General features: G+C 38.5%; 1 protein-coding gene across 1 annotated transcript in view; it reads right to left on the reverse strand.

Annotated features, from left to right (window-relative positions):
- Positions 1-1203: 1203 nt before the first annotated feature.
- The window catches only part of LOC139145700 (glutathione hydrolase 1 proenzyme-like), a 29113-nt gene continuing 2585 nt past the window's right edge, over positions 1204-27731 (reverse strand). The window contains exons 2-11 of the mRNA XM_070717006.1: positions 21846-22046; positions 16041-16261; positions 10248-10440; positions 8600-8757; positions 6288-6434; positions 5899-6035; positions 5277-5470; positions 4591-4831; positions 3355-3468; positions 1204-2721 (exon numbers count right to left, since the gene is read on the reverse strand). Of these exons, the coding sequence (XP_070573107.1) occupies positions 2575-2721; positions 3355-3468; positions 4591-4831; positions 5277-5470; positions 5899-6035; positions 6288-6434; positions 8600-8757; positions 10248-10440; positions 16041-16261; positions 21846-22046 (1753 nt within the window). The 3' untranslated portion in view covers positions 1204-2574. The remainder of the gene's footprint in view (positions 2722-3354; positions 3469-4590; positions 4832-5276; positions 5471-5898; positions 6036-6287; positions 6435-8599; positions 8758-10247; positions 10441-16040; positions 16262-21845; positions 22047-27731) is intronic.

The raw sequence follows: 27731 nt of genomic DNA on the forward strand, positions 1-27731 counted from the left end.
TTAGTCCCTTAGTTTACAGTTTTGCCACGGTATTGCCTAAGAAAAAACATTGACAGGAAACCCGACCAGAAAGGAGAAATATTATTATTATCGGCAAGAGAGCTTCGATGTTTTCCAAGGAAACATTATGCCATATCACAAAAAATTCACAATTTGTAAAAATTCTATGGCGAACTGTATCAGTGAATACTGCACCAGCAACGCCATTTATTTTGCCGAATGCATACTACACAGTACAATAAATTACCCGCAATTCAGTATGATTTGTTCACACGACATTAAAATGTTATAAATGTCATACACAGACCTGCCTTTCCTACAATGGCACTACAATAGCACCAGCTGGATTAGATAAACATAACAATGGAACATTCACACCTTGGGGGATTAAAGTCTTCTGTTTGTCACCCAAGTTGGTCAGGCAAGGACCGGGGTTTCAGGTACCATGCAAGTTAATGCAGTCTTTCCCTAATGACTTTTTCAGTACTGCCTGAAAGCAATAATATAAAACCTCTAGATACTTGATTAATTATATCTATTGAAAGTACGATTAGATATTTCAGTATAAATTTCAAAGAAACGATTTAATGACGGTAAAAGTCACTTTCTGCAGGTACTACAAATGCCATACTTTTAGGCAGCAAGTATGACAAACTGAAGGGGTCATTCTGTGAGGATACTTAGCATGCAAATTTCTTTTATCTTTCTGTTTGGAAAAAAATCGATATCCTTTTGTTTCATAAAACAGGTGCAACTAGTCTTTCTACTTTTCATTACATTATTCTGTATGGCTGAAGACACAATCAGTGGAAAATTTTAACAAAAATGCTATCTCCTCTCTCAATCAAGCATACTTTTCTAAATCACTTAAAATGGGAATTGAGAAGAATGGTGTCCTCAAAAGTACGATTTCAGAATTTAAAAAACTTGTCTGTGAATTTGTCTACACATGGGAGACACAGTAGATTTCACTGAGAAGATCCGTGTGTACAAATCATGATGAATTATGGGATATCTTCAGTACTGAAATGTTGCGTAAGTGTTAAAAGTCGATGACCACAATTTTAAAAAAATATCACCAGAGCATAACTTGACCATATTTGCAAGTCTCGTTAATGTATCCATGTGGTGGAGATAACCTCGCCTATCCACTTCAAAATAAGTTGACAGAGAACTGTAAAAACATCAAATAAAACTCTCATAGGTAGTGAAACATTCAAAATTTATTATTTTTAGAAGAATAAATGTTAAATTCTATATGATGAAAGAAGTTGACAGACAATTTGAGACAAAATATTGCTTTTTTCGAACATTGATTCTAATAATTCTGAAAAAAATCAAAGCACGGTTTTTTACCCCAAAAATTATCGGTGTTATCAACATAAGCACATCAAAGCAAACGTGTGGCTATACATAATTATACAGACGGAATTTATCTATGAAAATACATAAATGATTGCATTGATATTTCCTGGTGACATTTGCATAAAAGATTTCGATTATAAATTAAACAAGAAAGGAATTTAATCATTCCTTGAATTCTATCATCTTGAAATAAAAATATGGAAATATACATCAAGAGGTGAAGGTGGCCAAATGGCCTTATCTCAGTGTCTTTATGACTACCACTGCCAAAGTCGGCAAATCAACACTAGCCGTTTACAGATTTTATTACCTTACTCAGTAATTACTGATCTGTTATGAACTTATACTTTTCTTTTATTTTTTGTCTTGAATAGTGTCTGTTAGTAACAAAATAACGATGAACTAGAAGGCCAACAACTTAAACTTTCATACAATTTCCGTCATTTTTGCTCAAGAATACTCTCTTTTTTATTCCCGGAGTGTGCAGAGATACAACGCATTAACCAGGTCACATACTGTATCGTGTACAAGGAATGTTCGTTTGGACTACAATCAGCTCACTCAACTAGAGCATTGGCCATGAACCTCACACGCAGGCAGTGTTGGGAGACTTTCAACACTGTGCATTTCGACATAATTTTGGAAGTAAAACTGTATTTTACATAAAAGACAAAAAATAATGTCAAATAAATCAAATCAAAGACTTACAGATACTGGAGGGTTGGATTGCTAGTGAAGTAATAAACTGCATTAGTGTCTTTAAGCAGTTGTCAGATAAACTGTCCCGCGATAATATGACAATTGTCGCGAGACATGGGACTGAATTTGTTATTCTCGCTTTGTGTACCTATGACGCTATTTCAAAACGTCGTTTATTTTTAGAAATCAATTTTTGATATGTCTGTGATCGTAGAAGAGACCGCGTCTTCACTGTCAACAAAAAACGATGAAGCAGTTTTTATCGTCTGCTTACAACAACAAGGGAAATGACGTCATCATTGTTCCCCTGTCAGGGAAAACATCTTTCATGAAAAGGGGCAATACGGGATAATTTAATGCCTCTAAAATCAACAATACACAAATTTATCTTACAGAGCAAAATGTTAAAATTGTTTTCCCAGGCAGACAAAAAACATACCAGGGCAGAAATTTTAATGAGAAAGATGGACTCGTTTGCTCTGGTGCCCTCACATGCCATGTGGTTCGACCCTAATATCCATCCGCGATGCCATCTTTGCGGTCATCGCAATACGCATGCACCTTGTCTTCAACCAGCTGTATTCCCTGAACGACCGATGATGTCCTGCTGTACGTCGACGTCACGTGATTTTTCTGTCGGAGACCTTCAACAATAGTCTGGAAAGACCAAGAAAGAAGTGGTTAGAAGTACTGTCTGCGCATTCCTTGATTGAAGATACAAATGTTTTGCATTGTAGAAACGAGTAGCGATGCAGGTACATGGACCAGGAAGTTGTTCAAAACAACGAGAGGACATTCCTAAACTTGTCTGCGTGGGCAAAACGCTATTTGCCGTGTCGCACACTGAATACCCAATATACCTCGCCTTTGATTTCAGAAGACAAAACGTTTGAAACTATTCTAAATTTCTGTAGAGCCCAAAATTTACCTTACCGGACAGGCAGTTGTTGCCTATTGTGGTGATACTTATGGTACATGTGACATTATGCGACACAAACAATTTTCTAGGATTTTTTATGGCATTCCTCCTTAAATTCTGATTTTTCTGTCAGCCTTACTGTGGCTGTTAAAAACGGCAAAGCCACGCATGATTATCAGGTTAGCGATACTCCCGACGCTTTTACTTGTCTTTGTTTGAGTCCTAAATCAGATTTCACGTCACATTTTTGAGTTTAGTACACAACTTATTTTGTTTTGATACCCCTACTTGCATTGCCTTCAAATGCTCTTCAGAATATTGGTCCGATATTGAAGAGCGGTCACTCACGTGACTTATGACGTTCCTCTTACCTCATTAAACTCCGGTTCGTGGCCCGCTTCATCCGGTACCAGTTGATGGTGTACTCTTGGTCGCATTATACCGTCCCCAAGATTGTCCCCAAACCAAAGTACATTAATGGCAGACTGTGAACGAATAGAGTAAATCGTTCAGTATTAATCTCATACGGCCACCTGCGCCATCTATCCCCGGGCGTAGTTTTCATTGCCTGCCATCAGGCGCACAAAGCAGTTGGCCGAGCGCGAGCTCGAACCTTGCTATATCTTTTGTGTATCGACCCCACACTTGAGAACTTGGAGTCTGTACTGCCTTACTGTCGTTTGCATTTCGTCTTTTCATTCTTTTCACAAAAATGAAAGAAATAATTGGCTGAAACTTTTACTGCACTAAAGTTGTCTTCTGAACGCAGAAGGCCCTTTCTGTTTGAAATTTCAGTTTCTTGCAGATAAGGTTAACACGAAAGTGACCTCTATGTATACACTCGAACTTTTTTCAATATGACAATTTCAAGTTTTGACACCATAATTTTGTGCACTACTGACAACTGCATGTATGTTTTAGGATAACATTGCATCGGTCTTTTGTTTCAGCTAAAACGTACCGAACAATTCTTACCAAAAACATACCATGAGCGCTAAAGCTTACTAAGTCAGCTGTCAGTTGGTTTTACCACAAGCCCGATGGTGGTACTCAAGAAAATTGGTCTTCTTCGTGTTCCCGATATCTAAGAAAAGTTTTTTTTGGGTTTATGTTCAAGGGCCGTGAAATACAAGAAATTGGTACTTTTTCCAACTCCTTGCCCGTGAAAGGAATAGAATACCCAGCAGATACTCAGAACTCACAAAATAATATTTTGTTCCCAAGAAATTATCAATAATGTAGACTGTGATGAACATTAGCTTAGAAGATAACGACAACAGACTAATATAATATACAGGAGTGTTAATATTGAAAACAATCTCATCGTTCAATTCAGCATTGTCATCGCTCTTACTGTATTGTGAAATTACCGTCCCTCTGCAAGATTTTGGAGGTTGTCTTTCTCAACAAAGAGTATCGACTTTTGTTGAAAAGTCCAAGAAAAGGGTCATCTTGAGATTTTGCGGAACGAGGCTGGTTGGACACTCCAGCCATCCTGGGAGTGCAACCGCCAGGATCTCATGGCTGTATCACCATGTAGAATATCGAGAGAGCCTGCAAAGTGAAAATACGGTGGTACACATATTTTCAACCGATCATTCACATACCAACGCTGTCGATGTCGTTATCCTCGTGCCGCCTGATCGCCCGATTGTCAAGGTCGCGTCTTTCGTGTGGTTGAGGAAAATTAAGGGATTCATTGAGGATAGAGGGCGCTTTCCTGGTTCGATGAAATTCGCTTCGGACGGAGGTACGCCATAATGATTCGTCTGATTCGGTGTTGAAAAGTCATCCATCTCATTGTTGAAAATTATGCCAGTTCTCCTGCCAAGGACCTTCGATCCAAAACTAAAACAAAGGAAATCAATTAATTTCGAAATCGTGTAAAACCTTAAATATATTATCTCTATCACTTTCCAACTGTATTACGTTTTGTACGATTACTTTCAGATATCGGAAACTTAAAATATTTACAATCCGAGAGGTCACATGCCGCGACAAGTTTCAGCCGACGTGAGAACACGATGTCAGAATGATTCTGACACCGGCAAAGCTCTCGTAGCTTTGGAAATGAGAATTTATAACGTGATTAATCTCGTAGATATGTTTCAGATTCGTTGGCGAAAAGTTTGGCAGCCCATCGACCCTGAAGTACACGAAAGGCCAGCGTTTTGAATGTATATTTGGTGTCAGTCGAAACCACCTTTCCAAAAAAGCCAGTTTCATCAATAAAATGAAGGAAAACCTCGCATGCGACCTCCACTGTGATTGGTGCAAATCTGAATGCACTTACTAAGTATTGATAGTGGAGGTGACAGACACGGCATTGCCGTACTGATCTAAAATGGAAATGTGGCTGGTGCCGCCGCTTCCAGTTCCCGCGTCTTTCACAACATCATAATAGTGATAGACGTCGTATGTTGTGCTGTCGTTTATCAACTGACGTATGCTCTCTGCGTATTCTTTTGAGGTCATGTCAGCTACCAACTGAGAGTATGGGGAACAGAGAGAGAGAGAGAAAGAGAGAAAGAGGACAGAGAGTCAGAGAGAAGTGTTGCAGTATAACAGACATATCGGGAGAGACGTAGAAGTTTATAGGAGACAGAATTCACTACGAAAAATCTCCCCCCCCCCCCCTGGACAGTAACCACGACGGGTCTATTAAACCTAAAAGACTAGACTGTGAAGCGGGCCTGTCTACTGCCTATAATCACACTCAAAATATTACACTTTTTATCTTAAATCGATCTTAAGAAGGTACTAGGTATCACTTCTAGAATTATCATTCATTATTCATCCATTCGTTCGTTCAATTAATGCTATCACAACAAAGGTAATTTTACACTTATTGAGTTATATTGCACAGACACGAGCTTCCTTGCAAGTGTACGCTGTTTTGATGACATCATACTTACGTCTGAGATGTCCACATAATCCTCATCGCCTAGCTCTGAGCGATGCGCGAACGCGTGCTTGAATGACTCAACGATGCGATGGTAGGTGAGAATAGATTCCTGATCTGTTATTATACTATCTTCGGTAAAATTGTAACCTAAACGGATGGCGAAAATAGGGAAAACAGTTTTAGTTAGGTGAGTGTTGGCATAGAAAATACGGTCGACGTCTGTATATGTGGTGACCACCCAGTACAACACATGTCACGAGTAAGAAGTGCCATGTCGCCGGAGTATGGGCGTCACTACCTGCGAATGGCATGATGTGACAGATTAAATCAGCAAAACTGGTTGAATTAAAACGATAAACAAAAACGTACACGACAAAGGCGTTTCGTCCGAAGTCTTACCTTCCAAGATGTTGAAGATGAATGATATGACTGCACCACTTGCGGGAGGGGGAGGCGAGTACAACGTTAGGTTCCGTACCGTCACTGACAGTGGCTGCTTCCGTTTCGACCGGTAAGATTTGAGATCGTCCAATGTAATGATACTACCTACGAAAGCAATGTAAATAATAATAAGTTGAATCGTCCCAGCTCCTGGACTTGGTAATACATTTAGGCCTAAATGATGAAAACTGCCTTAAAAGAGGACTGAAGTTGTGTCACACACGAAAGGGGGGGGGGTGTCAGAAGAAATGTTAAAGTCCAATGTCGCCCTGTCAGTTCTCTTTTACTTATAATATGACATTGATTAACCCACAAGAATTCCTTTTTTCACTTGCTTGTTCAATATTTTTGTAGATTGCTCAAATCGGACTAAATTCTGTTGGTTTTCGAAGCAACCGTACAACGGTAGCGAAAACGAGGCTCCCTAAAAATCAATCATGGTTGTATATCATCCGAAATCAGTTGCATAGTTTTATATAATTCTAGGCATTTTGTCACATGGAGGGTTATGGATAATCCGTTAGTTGATACTGGCTAAAAATAATTGAAACCAGTATTTTGGTTAAGAGTCAGGAAAAGATGGAAGGCGCTACGTCACGTAGACATGGATGTCCAGTTACGCACTCTGTGCTATTGATGTGTCTAAAACTACGAACTTAAAATACGTATATTTCCTCATCAGAGGTTTAAATTTTTATCTACCAACCCAAGAATGAGTTCACCGGCATTTTACCATGGTTACCAATGGTATAAACCTTAATTTTTTCCCTGGCAAAATATCTGCATGAGAATTTAAATAATCCAACCTGCTGTTTCGCTCGTGATTTACTCTCATGCAAAGTAAAGGTGACAATCCTGTCTTTATATATCAATTTTTTCTATAATTTTGACATTGTGCATATCATGGCTGACGTGTCCTGTTATTTTATCATATAAAACAATGTTTCCAGCCTCGTTATGGGCAACCATGTCCCTCCACCAAAACCAGATAAATTTTAGACACCATTAATTACTGAATAAACAGTAAACAGTTTGAGCAAGTTTTAGTATTTTAGCGAAGGCAAAGCTACGGCCTTCAGTTACGACATGAGTGATTGAACGCTGTGAATATAGAAGTCAACAAAATAGAAGACTATACAGTACGCTATCTATGCATCGCGTCTTTTATCATCTTACCGTGACGTAAAACAAAGTATATACGTCAGAAGTGACTCGCTAAGTTATTGCTTATATGTAAACAATGTGCCAAATACCGCCGTATACGATATGAGGCTATAAAAATGAAACTTAGAATCATGGTTTCAATTGCTTTGATCCGTAAGACGCTCTTAATAAGGGTACAATCTTTTAATAAATATTTGCTCTAGCATACGACCAGAACCTGCTTTGCAGAGTTATGCCAAACGTATCTGTTCAGGAAAATTTCAACCATTCTTGTTCCAAATCAAGAATAAAAAATCAGGGGTCACCATACAAAATGTTTATAATAGAGAAAAAATTACCCAACATTGCCAATATTTGGAATTCAAAATGGTCGCCATCTCTGTGTTAAATCTTGTGGGAGGGGGGGATGAGGTAAGACGATGAAGACTTTTCTTACTCCAAGAGCTTCAAATTGAGTCCCCGTAAGCGACATATTATAAAGTTTTGGGAATTTGAGAGTCCGCAAATCTATACCAGAGGCGTATTCTACCTTAAAGGTATACTGTCACCTGTTCCAATTTTGCCACAGTTACCATGGAAAGAGAAAATCCAACCAATCACAGTTTTTAAGCGGGTGGCCGCTTTTTAAAAAACAGCGCCCTCACATGGGCATTTTGAATACCAAGGAACGCCCCATATATTGGGACCATATATGGGCATATTTAGATTACAGGTGACTTTTTATGATCGAACTGTTAAATTGTTCGGCACAACCAGGCCAAGAACGAATACTGTATCCGGTTGACCCACATACCGTATAACCGAATCTAGAAAAATCAGTCGAAATACAATTAAACCTGTCGCGTTGATGGTGGGCCGATTGCTTGGCGAGCAAGTGGTTATGTTATTGCGTATGCCAGAGTGAATTATAGACAAATGGTATGCCAAGCAACTAGTGGGCTTGTCTACACAATCTGCACATTTCTCTACAGCTTCATAGACCAAACGATGGTCCAGCCTACTTATGAAACTTCCATAAGCCTTGGTATGGTGTGTTACGGACTTTTCTTCACCGCCATTTTCTGGTTGAAGCAGGAGCATTCTATCTCTAAACAAATGTAACTAACCTTTTTCCTCGATATCCTTGATAATTTCTTTGGCCAATTTTCCTGTGTAGAAATCCAAGCCCCCTTCTTCGGCGATTAGTCTCAGCGTCTTGCCCAATTCTGGCATGACGCAAATATCACCTTCCTTAAGTACCTCCCCGTCCTTTGCAAATACGTTACTGGTAAAGAAAAAATACAATCACATGTATCACGCGTCAGCGCTTTTTCAATTCTGCTACTAGCGAATGGCGAAGTGTTTAGAATTGCAGGAAGGGCGAAACGACATTTGATTAATAATCGGGTATGATATTAAATATATATGGTCTCGAGGAATTCGACCTTTCGTGCTAATAATTCCCGCGCTACTGCCTGTTCAATAGGAGCTGTAAAACTTTGAGAGACAAAATATCTGTCCCCCAGGCGCATTGTACCTAACTTCTGGCTTCAGTATTACTTCTTTTCAAACTAGCGTCTTTGCCTTAATAAGAGAGATCAGCACCAGGGAATAGATCAAATATATTAGCATGGGGAATACCCTGCAATTCTAGGGGAAATGACCGTATGCTCTTGTACCAATATGTGTCAACATAAGTGTTGTGCGACGATAATGTCATATTTCTAATAACAAACAAAAATGTACTTTCCACTTGATGTTCTTCTGAAATCCTGTACTTTCCTTGTGTATTTTGTGTAAATGTAATATTTTTGTATTCGATCTATATTTGAGACACCTTTTATAAGGCTTGAGGGCAAGCCTTTGTGGGAGAAAGAACGATGTCATGTTTCTATAACTTAACCCGGTTACTGTAAATCTTCATTTAGTAATTCGCCAAATTTCAACATTTCGCCACTTGGGCTTGAATTCCCACCATTTACCGGAGGTGTAATTCTTCAAAATTGGCGGCAAATTCACATTTTCAAGTCTCTTCTGTTTAAATTCAATGGCAACGCCATTCCAGGCACCCGCATGTCTCGTGAATTCCTATGATTATGCATGAAATGTCTCACGCAAGGTTGGACAATAGAAAGACAATGTAGTCGAACTTTTATCAGAACTGTAGCTGTCAAGTATAGCTTTTCATATTTTCACAGCTTGGATTTAAAACAATGGTGTTGTGACATGTCCCATGCATGCACATATTAATCATTGTGAAACTAGCGTTGGCAAGTTTTCTTGTCGACAAAGTATTGTAAATTTGGGAGTCGGACTTTGGGGGCCTTGGAGTGAGCATATCTCCAGGCTCTCGGAGCTAAGGGTTGCCCCAGGCAGCCATCAGGCTGACCTGGGGAAATAAAGTTTCGAGCGCAACGTTAATTCTTGTGTCGCCTGATCTATATATTTACTCCATCTACGCGTACTGTGGTTTGAAGTTCCCCTGAATCCTGATTCAGAACAGCAAGAAGTTTCCTTTACAATTTGATAATAATATAAACGGATCATCACAATGCAAACAAAGACTACGAAAACAACGAAAGACAGGGAACTATCGATCTGACTAACATCAGATGCACAGATGGCGATGTGTCCGCTTTTGCTTGAGAGAGGAGACACACTGTTAACGGACACGTTGCAACCCCTACATCTAAGTCCAGTCTAATGGGAAATTATAAGACACAATGCAAATGATACGTCATAAGTCAGTCAACTACATGTAAATAATTTCCTCACCTTAAATCTGGATCTTCCAATATTGTGTCCTCGTACCTTTCGATCGCACGTGCTAATGCCTCCCCGACCTCAAATCCATTTTCGGCCAAGTCTATACTTGGCTGTATAAGGTCTGCCCATTTGAGACTACCATATCGCTGGAAAGCAGTCCACATACCTTCAAGCTCCCCGGGAACTGCAATGGCTAGGCCACCTGGGAAAGATAGCGTATGGTAATGGGAAAGATAGACATGGAAAACGAATTGAAAATAAAATGTATTAGAGAAGTGACATTGTCTGGCAACTTAGTGGCCAAAAAATTAGACAATTAGTTCGTGGGCATGAATTTCCTTTCAACAATATTGTAGTGATCGGTGGACCCATTTTCTTGCCAGTTAGTTGTTTCAATTTGAATTCTCAGTCATAGTGAGTTCCGATAATTTTCCCTGTCATCGTAATAGGCCGTGGGCTAGAGGGGGTCTACGTGCCCCCCTACAGGATAACAAACCTATATTTTTCAGAAGCCTTGGAATCCCTAGAATACGAAATTGAATTTTTACAGAAAAAATAGAGGGACTCAATAGCTGCAACGGCAATGTTTTGAAGGGTACCGCAAAGTTACGATTTTGCGACCCACATGCATTTTTGTCAGACCTGTCTTCTTGTAAGTCATCTGTTGAGCTTATTTTTTAATATAACCAGCTTTGTGGGGTATCACTGGAAAGGCAATTTATTCCTCTTTATAATGATATATGATAATATACAATATCTTCCATATTTTTCATGAAATAGGACCAAAACTTACCCCATACCCAAAAACTTTATGTCGCAAATTACAGCTAATTTAAATTCTACCAATTTTTACCTGGATATAATACAAAATGCAATACTTTGTATTAAATTTGCTTCATTTGCTATCATTAGAAATGTAAGCTATTGCTCTTTAAAATGATATATTGTTATGTACAATACGTTCTAAAGTTTTCATGAAAAAGGACCAAAACTTACCCCAAACTTTAAATGGCAAATTACTGTCAAAACTTACCTCAAATTCTGTTTGTGCCAAAACTACCTATTAGAGAACAGCTGTAGTTTGCAAATAAGACTTGGTGGTAGGGGCAGGTTTTTATGATATTGCATGAAAACTCTAGATGATAGTGCACTTTATAATGCGGCAAAATGAAAAGATATTCTTTCCAATGCTACCCCACAATTCTGGGTTGTATCAAATTTAAGTTAACTGGCAACTTTCATAAAGATGCGTTTTATAAAAATGTATTTGTTTCAGCGAATTTGCCATATCTGGGTACCCTTGAAATATGATCTCAATGCTACTAAATCATATTATCTTCTCGCTAAAAGTCCATTTCATATTTGTGACATACTTCTGTAACAAACAAAATTGGTATATATTGAGATTATTTGCAATATCAACTTTCGAATATGGGGTAATATAAGTTTTGGTCCTCTTTCATAAAAACTAAAATTGATATTGCATGTTCTATCATACCAGTATATTGATGGTGCAAATACAGCGATCTGATTGGTCGAGACGCGAAAACAACCGTATTGGCGATATACCACGGCTGGCATGCGCGCTAGCTCTCTGCTTGAGGAAAAATCCTTTTATGACGTTCCACGCCAGAATTTCAATATATTGTTATGATATAATAGCGATAAATCACACCAAGCGACGGTATACCACGAGATTTTGACCATTTCACTTCATATATGCATCTTACAATATGCAATTACATGTTCCTCTTTTGTAATATGTCTAGTGTTACGTAGTTGTATATCGTGACCAGGTGTAAAAGTTTAGCATGTTTTAGTTTTCCCTTCCATTGTGTTACGTGACCAGGTGTGTTGATGAATTATTCATTTCTGACAAAAGCTCGCTTATTGCCATGTCGCGGTGTTCTTCCTTCATTGCTGTGATCAGCCGGTGTCCACGCCAGTTTACTCTCTGTTGTACGATTGCGCACTGGAAACACAATTCTGCGGTTACTGTCATATATATATATCTGTGGATTCGGGTGGACATCCAAAGAAGCTCCGATCCGGTGAGTGTTACCACGAGATAAAAGCCCTATTTGTAGGAAGTTGTGCTGTTTTTCTACGGACTATAGGCCAGACCTGAGTGTCGGGGTCTGTTATTCGTGGACTGTCGCGCGTTGCAGGTCGGTTAAAGTCAACAATACCTTAGGTAACGAGCGCTCTTGTCGGACACTGAACACTTTGAGTTTGCCGTTAGCTTAGGTTCATTTAGTCACCTGGTCACGTTTAGGATAATAAATTGTAACGTTTTGTTAACAAGTGTTTTAATCACTGTTTTCTTTGGTTAAATAGATTAATTTACTTTGCTGAATATTTGGAGCACTGTCTTTTGTTTGACCAGCGGTTTTAGGCCGGTTTGTGCCATTATTCTACGGACTATTTCCCAAACCTGAGTGTCGGTGGTTCGTGGACTGTCGCGTGTCGCACGTCGGCTGAAGTCAGCAACACCAAGGTAAAGAGCGCTCTTGTCGGACACTGAACATTTGAGTTTGCCGTTAGCTTTAGTCACCAGGCCACGTTTAGGATAAGAAATTGTAACGTTTTGTCAATTTCTTTTTATCACCGTTTTCTTTGGTTAAATAGATTAATTTACTTTGCTGAATACTTGGATCACTGTCTTTTGTATTGACAAGCTTTTGGCCAGTTTCTTTTAACATAGGGCCAAAGTCCCTGAAGCTACTATAGACATGGATACAAAATTAAGTATTTCCTGACTGTATGAAATCATCTCACTAAGGTCATCCTAGGGACATGTAAACCAAATATTAAAGCTGTCTGACCAGCCGTTTTGAAAAAACAAGCGACTCAACAGTTGACAGAGCTCTGCTGTGTTATGTAGAGAATAACCTTTTGTGACACATGTATTGATGGAGGTGGATATCTTTGATAGCTCATTTCAGGATGGCCTGACCAAAAATGGAAAAAAATTCCGTAAAAATACAGATTTGCATATTTCATCAGACTATATTAGTCTACATAGCAAATAAACGAGAGTTAATTACATTCTAATTAAAGTAAACAAGACTTGCTTAAATCAAGATTTACGTCATAAAAAAACAGCATATCTGTCAGGTTATAAAGAATCTTGAGCTGGTTATCTTTTAATATCAGTAGTTTCATCCTATTAACCAAGCACATTTTAACTTTCAAATTAACATTGTAAGTAAGTTCTGTTGAATAAGTTGAGACTGTACGTACTCAGAGAAAGCACACTAAAGAGACAAATGTTTGAAACTTAAGAAGTTCAAGGTCATCAAAAGCATTATAAGGAATCATGTTACACTTTCATTGCACTGTTTACACAGATTGCATAATTGCTATAAATAGCACATGAGGAATCTTACAGCCCAGCTTTACCATAAAAACCCTATCACTTTGACCACTCTTTTAATTGACCACTCTATTTTTTTGCTCCAAAAGTAATCTTATTTTATCCTTACCAAGTCAACCATGTATGGAAATTAGAACTTTCTCTATCTCTATTTGTTTAACCACCCTATCATGACAAACTATTATGAGCAATTTCTTTAGATAACATAAATGGTGGTTCAGAATATATCAAAGTTGGGATTCAGGAAAGTTGCCTTTACATGTTTTAATCCTCAATTCACTATGAACTGTCAAAAAAAGTTGAACTTTCTGATAATTCCACACTAAAATTATTTTGGCTTTGATGATTTCCTAATTAATTCAATTATTTAAAAATCATATTAATTATTTTTTTTCTGGGTGAATTGATAGGGTTTTTACAGTACAAGAATTACATACAATGTAAGTCAAACTTTGACCAAAATGACAAAAAAATTCCTTAAAAATACACATTTGCATATTTCATCACAATTTGAACAAATCTAAGTTGGGTTATCCCTAGGGACCTGTATACCAAATAACAAAGCTGTCTGACCAGCGGTTATGAAGAAGAAGATTTTTTACCAAAAACCCTTTTTTTGGCATTAATTTGCCTATTTTCAACAATATCAAAAAATAAAAAAAAACAGTTTCTCAAAATCCTATTTTTCATCTACACAACAAATATCAAATCAGTAAGTACTGCGGTTCTCAAGATATTTGAGTGGACGGACGCCTCACAAACGGACATACATACATACATACATACATACAGACTGACGACGGACGCCGGACGGATACCCATCCCAATAGCTTCTATAGACTATAGTCTATAGTAGCTAAAAGCTGAACTGTCTAGTACGTGGTCGTCCAGGGTTTTGAACAGAAAGATTCAAATCAGTAACTTTCTCAGTGTCAAGATCACATCATGGCGGCTACCTCAGGCGAGTTCAATGTGGTTGAGTTTGTTGCTAGGGAAAGTTTGTCTGCTGATGAGAATTAAAACAACTTCGGAAAGCAGACTAAAGCTAGTGGCTGCTCGTTTGGAGTCCGCCCTGCCTGGTAGTAATATGACAAAGGAAATTATTCATGCAATTTCTAGTCACCTTGATATGGCTAAACAAAGTATGGATGAAACCAATAATACTGCATTCGAATTGTTAGAAATGAATTCGAAAGAGAAAATTAAGATTTCAAGAGAATGAAAGAAAGCCAGAAAGAAAAGAGAAGCTCAACAGAGTTTGAATGACAGAAATTAGAACTTGAACTTAGGTTGGGCCGACAAAATGAGTCTGCACACTAGGCAAATAGTTGGTAGAATTTGAGATTCGTTTTGACAGTAATTTGCCATATAAAGTTTGGGGTACGGGACAAGTTTTGGTCCTCTTTCATAAAAACTATGGAAGATATTGTATGAAACAATATATGATTTAAAGAGAAATGAATTACCTTTCCAATCATACCCCACTAGCTAGGTTAGAGTAAAAAATAAGCTCGCTTAGCAGATAACTTACAAGAAGACAATGGTTTACAAAAACGCATGCGAGTCGGCAATACTGTGATTTTGCTGTACCCTTCAAAATATGACCGTTACAGCTATAGCATGCCAATATTTTTGTTAAGTCTGTTTGAAGTTTCCGACATGTTCCAGTAGAAAATAAAACAAATTTAGTACAGAGTATTGCCTTTTGTATTATTTCTCGGTGAAAAATTGGTAGAATTTGATATTAGCTGTAATTTGCGATATAAAGTTTTGGGGTATGGGGTAAATTTTGGTCCTCTGTTTGATGAAAACTATATAGAAGATATTACATATTATCATATATCATTTTAAAGAGGAATAAATTGCTTTTCCAATGATACCCCACAAGCCAGCTTAATCTGAAACATAAGTTCAACAGATGACTTACAAGAAGACAGATTTGACAAAAAATGCATATGGGTCGCAAAATCGTAATTTTGCGGTACCCTTCAAAACATGGCCGCCTAACAGCTTTTGAGTCCCTATATTTTTTTAAAATGCAATTTCGTATTCTAGGGATCCTAAGGCTTCTGAAAAATGCAGGTTTGTTATCCTGAGGGGGGGGGGGGAGCACGTATACTCCTTCAAGCCCACGGACTATAAGCATCATACATATTCTGGAATGTCGCACAATTATAAACTAAGGGCCTGTTTACGGCAATAGCAACACGCGTTACCTAAGGGTTAAATGATAACACATGCTAGCACGGGCAAGATGACGATTTCTTTCCCGCCCATGTGATGGTGCTCATGACGGTGATATTGATGATGCCCGATCCAAAGGCGAGGGTATCAGTAATACTGTTCAATTGTAAAATAATGACGTAGTTGCCTGTTGCCTTATATAAACCTTGCATACTTTTTTCGATAACGAACGTCTGACTTACCCTCAAATGAACTCCTTGATTCATTGATGAACATGTCATACGTGGCCGCAGCGGGCGCTTCCTCGCGAGCGTCGATCACCTCCACGTTTTCCGTCCTCCTGTTGTAAATTAACATGAAATGACCTCCACCGATGCCCATGCTGTGACAATTCAATAATCCGGTACAGAACAGGGTAGCGATTGCGGCATCCACAGCATTTCCGTCCTTGAGAAGCATATCCCTAAGTGTCAGAAATCAGAATATGTACACAGTCTCTTGGTGGGCTATTCACCTCTGGGACTATTCGCCCCATAGACGAGTGCACAGAAGCGAGAAACACCCCGCTTCTGTACACTCGTCTATGGGTGGAATGTCCCAGAGCTGAATAGCCCACCAAGCGACTGTGATATATACGAGACCTTGGTTGGTAGCTCAGCGCACATGCAGACTCAAGTTACACATATTTCAACCACAGATCACTGAACGCAAGGGTAAGTATTTTGAACAAAGACCTTGTGCAAAAACCTTGTTAATGTTGAAGGATTAGGTGATCTTAGTCTGTGTGATACCCTTATGAAGGGATATACGCATATTGCATTATAGTATACCCCGAATATCTGATTATGTATGTACAATGGCATCACAATCGTTGCACAGGTATTCCATGCCCAATGACATGACCAGAATTCAGGAAGGGTAACGTAAATCATTTGAAACTTGGCAATTTCTAATATGCTGGTCATAAATATGACCACATTCCTATCAAAACAGTAGACGGGGAAAACATGTAGTCACCAAAATATCAATCTCGATCTCCCTACTCAGATAAACACTTCCTAAAATAAATGACCAGATTCGCTTTCAGAACTCTTACGTTACAAAATATTTTCCGACTGATGTAGGGCCTACAGCCGATACTGCTGTTTCAATGGTACAAATTATCCATATACCGATAATAAGATTTCTGTCAGTATCCGGGACAAAAAGGCGGCGATGATGTACGAAACAATGGTGACCGTTGGACATGGTTATCAGCTCTGCCCTGGACCGCAGGGTCTCGCGATATTGCGGACAACACTTAAATGAGCAACTAGTCTAGCCAGACAATTCCTTTGAACCAGATATAATTGTGCCCACAGTCCACTGCTAGGCAGGACAGTCTATCATTTACACTTTATCTTGCCATTGTAATTGCTTTTGTAAACAGGATTATGAAGTGAGCACGCTTGAAATCTGCGTCCAAAACAAACTGATGTAACATCGCTACTTCAGGGGAGTGACTGCAGACAAACATAGCATTGTCTCTAGGTAGTCGCCATTCACGAGAGTCCGTGCCAACCGGTGAACAAGCAGCCACCCCGATAAAATAACTTGTCACGCCTTCTCTACCCACATTTCATTGTTTATTGTGGTAGTTGTGTGAAGTATTGACACTCGAATTTTTTTTGGAGTATATCTGTTTTTATGGTGCTTTTCAAAGTTGGTTAACATAACGGACCTTCTGTTCTCGAAGCGATCTCCTTCAGCAAACTGGGTGAGATCGGGAGCATAGTGCCACGAGAAAGACTTCAACTCTGGGGTATCCTTAGAGAAATGATGCTTGCAGAGTTTTACGTGGATACAATAACAAGATAGGACTCTGAATAACACATTGACAAGTAGCATGTTGCAAAACATTTGCAGTCTTAAATTTTCTGAGTAAATAAACCCTTTTTACAGAGGGAAAGTGTGATGCGTTTCCAGGCGACAGAGACATCGACAGTGAACTGGTCGTGACTTGTTTGCCATGGGAGGCGCATTCATTGGACTAACTTTTTTTCTCACAGCACGTACACGCCGGGGTGACCAAGGCAATTCGATGGATAACCAGATATCAAGATCGTGTGGACCAGTTGACAAAGTCTTTCGTGATATTTTATCGGGCAGTCGAAACCCACAATTTCGGCGTCTGTGGTGCTATACAACATCCATGTATCCTGCCAAATGCAATGTCAACATTCCTAACGTAAATGCATGTCGTCCTCTTTGAACCTTGGTCTTTGAATTTTCATCTGCATTAATGATCAGGTATGAAGCAGTTGTACTTTCCGGGGAGAATGACCTTTGTGGTTTTTACTTGGGATCATTGGAGAATTACTATCACAGATCGATCGTAAGAACCATTATCGTAAATTTATTAAAGCATCTGTTAGATAAATATTTCTCGGTGCATTCCATTACAAAGAGCTGGTCTCGGAGCCCTCTTCATCTTCCAACAAATTACACGAAGGCAAACTAATAATAAATCTAAAAGCTAAATGAATCTGAGATAAACCACCTTGTTCTTAGGAAATAATCACAAAGAGCGTCCGAAAGCGCTAATTGTCAAGGCCTGGTACTTGATCGCAGTTTTGATTGCGAAAATAAGTCCAATGGCACCTCTACTGCATCATTATATAATCTGATTAAAATCAGGTGCAAGGGTGATGGTATTATTGACTAGTATTTGATCCTCTTTTATGGCCCTCTGTGTATTACGATGTTGCAAAGAATCCCCCTGTAATATTTTTCATCAAAGATGACAGGAAAACCATTCATATTAATATATTTTTAAAAAGCTAGGAATCAAAAATTTAGTATAGAGCAAAAGTTTACTAGAATGATGAAAAGTTGCACATTTTGGGCAAAATACTCAATTTTTGTATTAACAGTAGAAATTAATTTAAGTCAAAGCTTGATACTACACAATATAATATCGCGATTGAGACTAGATTTTAAGAACCAAAACATTGGTATACCAAATGTGAGCTAAAAAACGACAATTTTGTGTTGCATTAATTACTGTCATTCTTAAGAGTCAGAGTTTATAAGGTTGACATTCAATTAATAGTCAGAATTTTAAAGATTGACATTCAAAAAAGTTATTACAATCATAAACAAAATTCAATGACTCTTGTTCCAAATGTAGATTTTTATTGCCAAACAAAATTTTCATTTTGTTGTACGGTATTTAAAGGATGAGATTTGAAAATTCACAAAATTCGACCCAGCCATATGGGAAGTTATGTAGGGAGAAAAAAGAAGCAACGAAATAAGATGATTTGTATAAATTTGCATACAATTGCTTTTCTTTCTCACTCAAATTACGACTGCTTGTCATGCTGAAAGGTGAAGCCAACAATATTTCAATCTTGGGTCAATAAATCGCTGAAAATTGAATGAATCTTTGCAGAAAAGTGATTTTGCAGAGCAAAATACGCTGAGTTATGTCATGGTTCCTCCACCAAGGATCACCGTTACGTGCAACGCCCCCTAAGTAACGGCCGACAGTCGAACACTGGGGACGGTAACGCATGCGCATGTCCAGTAGACTTCTTGGATTTTAGTTTTCACACTTGCACGTCTATTGCTGCCAACTTTAACTCGATCATAGAAATAGTTAGGGAATTACTTTCTGTGATCTGATGGATAAACTTGTCAGAATTTCTTGAAAATCACATCATATTCGGATTGGGCATCCATCGGATTGGCCGAAGACTTCCGAATACGTATGAAAGGTCCCGGGCACCTCCGTGCTCCGAAAACTGTCATGGCCACACAATGGGGCCAGTTTAAATGACACCTCGATCTCCGCAATAAGTCCCGTGTTTTTCTCTCCGAATGTTCAATAATTTTTATGGTATGTTAACCTTATACACACTAAACAATGATTACTTGCCTGTCCATCACACGGACTGACGATATACGGATGTCTCAAGTAGTGACATTTGAACTGTCTTTCCTGGGCCAAGTTACAGTAGCGCAGTTTATGTGAAGGCTTGGAGTGTTCATTGATACAGATCTGACCTCAACGTGCCATTAACCTATCATTGAGTACATTCTGTTGATAACCCTAAAAACTGTATCACTTTGCCAGGGTTCTTGTGAAATGAAAAATGGTTATAATCTGCAGGTGATAAAAGCACTTTGTACCGTCAGTAAGTAAACCCAAGAAAAATACACAAATGCACAAATGAAGATGGTATGCGTGGATGTTTGCATGAACCCTGTCGCCAAATTTTTCCGGTATTCTACAAAAACAAAAAATACTGCGATTTTACCAACAGCAGAAAGGAGGGTACAAAGTCTCTGGTTTCATGAAGTGATATGTTTGTTCATTGCAACTTAATCATAGCCTAATGGCCTATCTTTGCAACTGATGTTTTGTCTTGTGACAACGCAATGTCCCGGCAAGAGAGGATTGATTATTGGTTCAAGTCGGCGATTCTATAAAATAGAGTCATTTCAGAAAGTTATTACGCGTTGGGTAACTTTCTTGTATAAAACTCTAATATCTGCATGGTGTGTTCACAGAGTTGTACGAAAGCGTGGCATCAGCACGTGTGATGGGGTGAACCCGATGGGCAAGTTCTAGCTGGAATCTTGCGATATAAACTCTTAACTACCCCGCGAAAACTCCATTATCTCGAATTCGAAATATAGTTTTATTCACATACTTATACTAAGCTTGTACCATGGAGGTAAAAAAGATTTTTCTTCCATGTTTGTAGAAAGTCTATCTGTGACTTTAAATTGAATTGAAAGACACGTGATCTAAAGGCTTGTTTATTTACATGAGATATCGTTCCATGTCAGCTGGCTGCTCTGTATGTTGACTACAGTGTTTTTCTATCAGTTCTGATTCGCGCTTTCATGAGCGCTGATGATATAACGCCAAAAGTTGTGCTCAAAGCTGTCCAAACTGTGAAAATACCAACAATTTCAAGACCTGTTGAGAAATCGTCGTTTGTTTTACATTAAAATCACCCTTTAATGTACTGTTTCGTTTGGTTTCCTAAATACATTTTAAACTTAAGGTTACCAATAACGCATTAATATTAGTGTAGATCGCATTGTTTACGTGAAATAATTGAGAAAAGTTTGAAGGTTTAAGCGTCGTTGCATCACCTGACACCAAAGGTTATCGTAACACGCCGTACCACAGCTAGGTGAGTAGTAGATGCTGATATCGTACGTGCATACCGTTAGAAATTATAATCAGGCAGCATGACTCAACAGGATTGCTCATCAGCGTCCCTGAAACACGTCCTGTATCAGTTCTGATCCATTTAAAGGGACCGAAGCTGTAGGCCCTAACTTTTGATCTTTTTTTATTTTTTTCCACACTGTTTTAGTTTCATATGTCAACTTACAACTTCTTGTCCCACTCCCCAAAACATGTTTAGATACACTAGAATGAAGTTCGTCAACTCAGTCTGGACCTGTTTAGAGTTCATTGTTATTGTTGACAAGGGAGTTCTGGTCTTGACTATAAATGTAAACAATAACTGTGCATTTTACTCGTATAGATACTGTGTTGATAAACTAAATAGAGGGTGTTTCAGTATGCGTGGGGAGCAGAACAAGAACTTGCACTTGACATACAAAATAACGGTAAAAAATCACCCAAATTGCGACTGCTACTGTCCATTATAAAGAATAAATGGCACACGAGCCGAGGCACATGATTTGCGCCGCTAATGAAGAATCAATTGTTGTAATTTGAATTCTTAAACTTGTCAATACACTTTGCATAAACGGCTGCTAGGTATTTTGCGTTTGAAGGTACAGAGTGAGCCATCATTGCATTCTAAAATATTGTTCATTAATATACCTGCATGAAATCCAGCATTAGATTGTTTAAAAGCAGATGATATGATACAGCAAGGCACACCAATATAGATAATGAGTCATTATCGTTAGATTTAAATACATAGACAACAGTCATTTACACAACTTGCATCAATGAATACTACTACGTCACGCTTCAGGTATTTGACCGTTTGAACACTCAGAGCCATACTCACTTGCCGACCGTTGAGCACAGGGCGGCATCCGACGTCACGGCGGCGTTGTCGTATATCGTGTGAAGGAACGTCTCGTTCTTGGCTTCATCGCAGTCGTCGCAGCGACGGCCGTAGACCATGCCGATCACGAAGGCGGTGACGAACGACGCACAGAATATGGCGAACATAATCAGCCAAAATTTGTTGTAAGTCCAACTTTCACTGAAAGACACAAAGATGAAGAGATTTAGTGTATTCAAAATATCACAGTCGTGTGAGATTTGAAACATAATCACATCAGAAAAGTCCTCAAAACGAAAAAAGTTAAAATGAGCTCCTTTATGACTGTATTTCCATGTTGATATAAAAGAAACTTGCACTGACTAGGCCACGAAAATATTTGGTGACTAGATCCACTCAAATAAGACCTTCTGAGACCTCAAGGTGTGCGTCGTGAAGGATTCACACGAAATTGAGGCGGGTTTTACCAACTTTGAATAACCTCATGTTTCGTGGGCGCCAAATAAAAGGGCATTTTTACTATAAATTGTTTTGCGCGAGCCTATCCGTCCAAAATACATGCAATATTGTGTCCGCAAGCGAGAAAACTTGGTCATCTTTCCGCACATCCGGAAGTTTGTACGGTGGTTTGAAAGAGAAGTATATAGAAGTAGAAAAAAAAACAAAAAATTCAAAGTTTAGTCACATCTGGTAAATATGTGATAGGAGACACACTCTGTCTTGGAAAATATATTTGACCATCAAGCTGCTTCAGATTGACAATGTTCAGTCCTACATGAAGAAATGACACATCACCGTTTGCCGTTTTCTTCCATACGTATTTCCTGTGGTGTCAATTTACAGGCGTGTATGACCCGAGGGTCAAATTATACAATATGAATTCCCATTTACATCATGTTATGTAGACTTACAAAGACGTATCGAAATGACACATTCAGGAATCACTACTTTCGTTTGTTTTGTCAGATTCCCGATAGCAACGACAAATGCATAAATTACTAAGTTATTTTTCTTTCGAACGACGCAGTCATGCACTTCTACGAAGCGATACATCATGGAATGGAATATTGACAAATTACGGTAAGACCGAGGACATGACCGAAGTGGCATTGACAGTTTGTTTGTCAACTTGTACTGAAGCAATGCTGGTGAAGTGTTAATTTTTAGTTTGTCTGCCTTAATATGCTGTGATGGCCAACGACATTGGCATCCTTTCTAAAGAACACATGACGGTTTTGTTGATCATGCAGTCGGATATCTCTGGAACTCGTCGGATTTAAAGTGCGCTACCCCACGCAGAGACACCCACAATTCAACATGATTCGTATCAGCAATTATTGCCTATGACGTCTGGCAAAGAATCTGGATGTATCGACGAGCTTTGGTAATTTGTAAAAATGACAAAATAAAATTCCGAGTTTTTTCCTTCCAAATGTACACGAATTGCAAAACTCCTGATAGGATGCGAAGTAAAATGGTTATAATTTGAAAAGAAAACAATATTCTGAGAGTTTCGGATATATATATATATATAAACAGTCCTACAGAGTAACTAAATGGAAAACATGGAAAAATATGCAAACAGTTGAGTCTGCTTCGGCAACGCAATGAACAGCTGTTTATGCATACAAATGAGATAAACAATTTACACGTGAATCCTTCTTTTGCCCGCTTTGAAAAACTGCAATAATTGTCGGACAGTATACTTGAAATCCTACTAGTCAATGCATTTATGTACTCGAACTGGTTTTCAACATAATCAGTATGTAAAAACCATTGTAGTTTTAATTTTGAAATTAAATTATGGAGGACGTCATGGAAGAAATGATTATACCAATGGGGCAATATGGGAAGTTATTGAGCTCGGTAATGATAAACCGATCCTAGATGCGACAGTATTAAAATCATTGAACTCTCACATAGTTCTTATATATGTGACGTATATAGCAACAACGTAGGTTTAGACTAAAGAGATGGTAAAAAAACTTACTCTCTGTGGCTTAATAGACCCCGTGATCGTTCTTTCTTTGTGCTAGCAGGCCAATTTATTTTAAGAAAACGATTGATATCAATATATCAACACGTTGTTAAATAATCTCGTCATGTCATGAAGGAATTGTCAGCATTAACAGTGCATTCTTTGTGGCGTTACAGCATCTGTCTATGGTTACTGGTTGCTGTGTTAGAACACATCAAAGAAACAGCTACTGATACAAAGAGGGATCGTGAGCAAATGTAGTGATCTCCCTCCCCTCTCTCCTCTCTCTCTCTCTCTCTCTCTCTCCCTCCCTCCCTCTCTCTCTCTCTCTCTCTCTCTCTCTCTCTCTCTCTCCCACTGATCCCCCCCTCTCTCTCTCTCTCTCTCTCTCTCTCTCTCTCTCTCTCTCTCTCTCTCTCTCCTTTTGACCTTTTTTTGCTGCATGCAACCGTTGTCACACACCAGCAATACATTTGAAGAGGTCGATGTCCAACACGCCAGTACGTAAATTTCTGTAACATTTCTCACATTATCAGGCAAACTATCGAGTTCATATTTGTTTTGTGAGTGTCTGCAATCGAAAGATAACACACAGACAAAACTTTGCTAGACATCGGAGTCGTGGAGATAGCTTTGTCAAGGTGTGGGGTGGACAAAACCTACACAATGTCAGAATTGTGCTTTATTTTGCAACCGTGTGCAATTCAGTTACTTTGTAGCTAATAAAAGTTTTGGTATAAGCTTAAAATATTGTTTTTGATCAATTGCATATTAGAAGGACAAAACAATGCTGAGAGCCTGTGCACATGTCTGGTACTTTGGCACGTCATGCTTGTGAAAAGTGTCATAAAGTACGATAGTGATGGCGCCTTGCCAAGTTGAGAAACAACATAAATCATCACTCTATGCCTTCAACAATCCTTTTCTGAGATATATGGTACAACAGACAGCTGTCACGCGAGTTGCTGTGTTAACAAGAATGTCAAATTTACAGTCTTTTTGATCCATAAATTATTTTAGGGATTGACCATTATATCTTTTAGGGGTGGTAAGAACATAGACATGCAAGCTTTGGACTGAGGCGAGCAAAAGCTAAGATGGTATAGTATCATTTCTTATTAGCTAAAACACTCCCAGCACCTATGAGAGATAGCATGCACAGATACCGAGAAAAAAGTTTGATTCAATCAAGGTTTGGAAAAAAATATTGTATGGAAACTAAATGTTGAAAGAGAAAGAAGAAAAATCTGTGTTTTGTTGTAAAACGGTTAAATGTGATGCCTGGTGCATGATTAAGTATTGCAGTTAAGCCAAAGCGATTATAGTGTGAGGCAACATGTTTCATTTTGGTTAAACATCGGTGTAAAGAGCTTTAAGACTACACATTAATTACTGTTTTTAATATTTATCATTTTCATGTGTTTAAATGGACAAAGTCGCTCTTTGTTATCATTTTGTGACATCGAGAAAACTTGGAATAATTGCAAAACGTCATTAAGGGTACAAGATGATGTTGGTACATACCTGTAAAAGTGTCATTTGCAATGCCCTTTTACTAAATGCAAACAGATGAGTTCGTTTGTGACCTCAAGACAAAATTTATTTTTCCTTTTCCGACTTGCTTTCCTAAGACGAATAAACATTGCCACAATGTTAGGAAAAACTGCTATCCTTATTTATATGACAAGGCATCACCAATTAAGATCTTATTACAAAAACTTGCATGAAGTCTTAACTTGACTTTGTGTATATTCAGCCGAGTTGCAGAGTTGAGGTTGTGCACATGTATTTCAGCATGTTTCAAGAAATCAAAACTACACAAAATACTTTTCACATAAAAACATTCATGAAAAAAAAGATACAAAAGAGCTACTTTATCCCTTTCATTGAAATGAGATATCATGTTACAAAAGCTTCAAATATTACACGAAGATTTTCGATGTGCGCTTTGTTTACTCGGATGTCAATTCGAAACGGCAAATGCTATTTGCACTCCAGCGGTTCTTTATGACGAAGCGAAGAAAGAGACAACATTTTTGCAATCTATTTATCACCATGGAAACAAATGACCATTCACAAGAAACTGTCGAGGAAACAGCTGTTTGGTAAACTTCACAGTGGAGACAAAAAAATACATGTAAGGTCTGGATCCCTTGATAGGTCCGCAAATTATAAACTACTTTTCGATATATAACAATTGCCGGTAAACATCGGAGACGGATATCTAATCGATAAGATATAATCAAATGACACATCTTTACATAGAATTGAATGAGGTCAGTGGAATCCTATTGTTAAATGTTTGTGACATCAATCGAGGAAGGCGCAAGGGATGGACCATAAGATTTGGAAGGGGTGGGTAGTCAGGATGAGAACATGATTTTTTTTACGCTTACGTTTGGAATTTTTATATTTTTTTGAGAGTTACCAGAGCATACATACTTTTCCCCCCATAATTGTTTTTTTCTGCTTCAACTCGCATCAACATTTGTGTAAGTATGCACGTTTATCGCAATCTTGATCATCCCCTCCAAGGATCTCGTGGTTCATCCGTCACATTACGTGTGCACAGTTTTAAAAGTTACGTTTGTTTCGTCATGTCTAAAGGCAATTCGTAAGTGGCAAGGGGGTTGTCTTGACAAATAACCAGGATACAGAAAATCCAGGAAGCTAGGCTTGGCTTGAAATACCGGGATATTGCACTATTCATGTCCATGTTACCTTGACTGCCAGACCAATGTACACACTATGCATGTAATGTTACAGTATACATTCTGATGTTTATCTGAAGATTCTTCGCCACACTGCTTTTGGTCGTTTTGATCGGTAACAAACTGGTAATAATTGGTAAAAAACTGACAACGTGACGTCACAACACCGATGCTGTAAAGCATGAAGGCACTTGTTGCCAAGCAATGGGATTTTAACAATGGAACGATGCCCATAACATGACCATGAATACTAACATAAGAACACCTGTGGAATGATCATTGATTGGGCGAGAGGGTGACTTGGAATATAATAGACACTGTACACCAGGAAGCAGGTGCAAATATCGATCCAAACCTAACATACACACAATGTATATGTTCGCAAACAATCCATGTTCGTGCACTGAAAATAATATGGTTATTTTGAACGATATTTGTCACCACTTCTCATACTAAATAGGACGCGGAGTTTACATTTATTGCTGTATAATTTTACTGCTGTTTATAAAACTACGATAAGTAGCATATATTGGTGTTCACCCTGGATCCACATACTCCGAAAAGCGACATCATGTTATCCTTTCTGCAGCTTCGCTCTCATTTCAGTCGGAAAGATGATGAACATATTTTACCCGGGAATATTGATTTATTTTTAAATTTTCTAGATTTCGTGCTGTGATCATTTATGTAAGGATCTTGGACAAGGTGTAAGAATCTGGTCCTGGCAAGGTTGGAAGTAGATCCCTTGGGCACAGTAGGCAATGCGAAACAAAACTTTCCAGAAATATCTGGTGACCAAATTTATTTCAAAAGGCGCTATTCAGTATTGACGATGTCCATGGTAAATATTGATGTGCTGCTTGTTGGTGTTCTTAGAATTTTTCAAAACGTGAAAACTCTGGGGTTTTGTGCAGCGGGCTCAAAACTTAAAGTAACGTTGTTGAAGTCATAATTTTTGCTTGTTCTCCCGGTCCAAAATGTTGAACTGGGGGATTAACATGAATACAGCATAACAACAGGAGGATCTTTGACGTAATTGAAGTAGAACCCGTTCTATGCCGACACACTAATGTTCTATTTCCCGGTATAATCGGCCACTATTCCGTAGGTCTAGTTTCCAGTTTAAACAAATTGCAACGTATTCAGGGCACAAAACTGCTATGTCATGTTGCCCTCGTTTTAATATTTTATGCTAAT

The sequence above is a fragment of the Ptychodera flava genome, chromosome 12 (assembly GCF_041260155.1).
Source record: "Ptychodera flava strain L36383 chromosome 12, AS_Pfla_20210202, whole genome shotgun sequence".
In the NCBI taxonomy this organism is placed as follows: domain Eukaryota; kingdom Metazoa; phylum Hemichordata; class Enteropneusta; family Ptychoderidae; genus Ptychodera; species Ptychodera flava.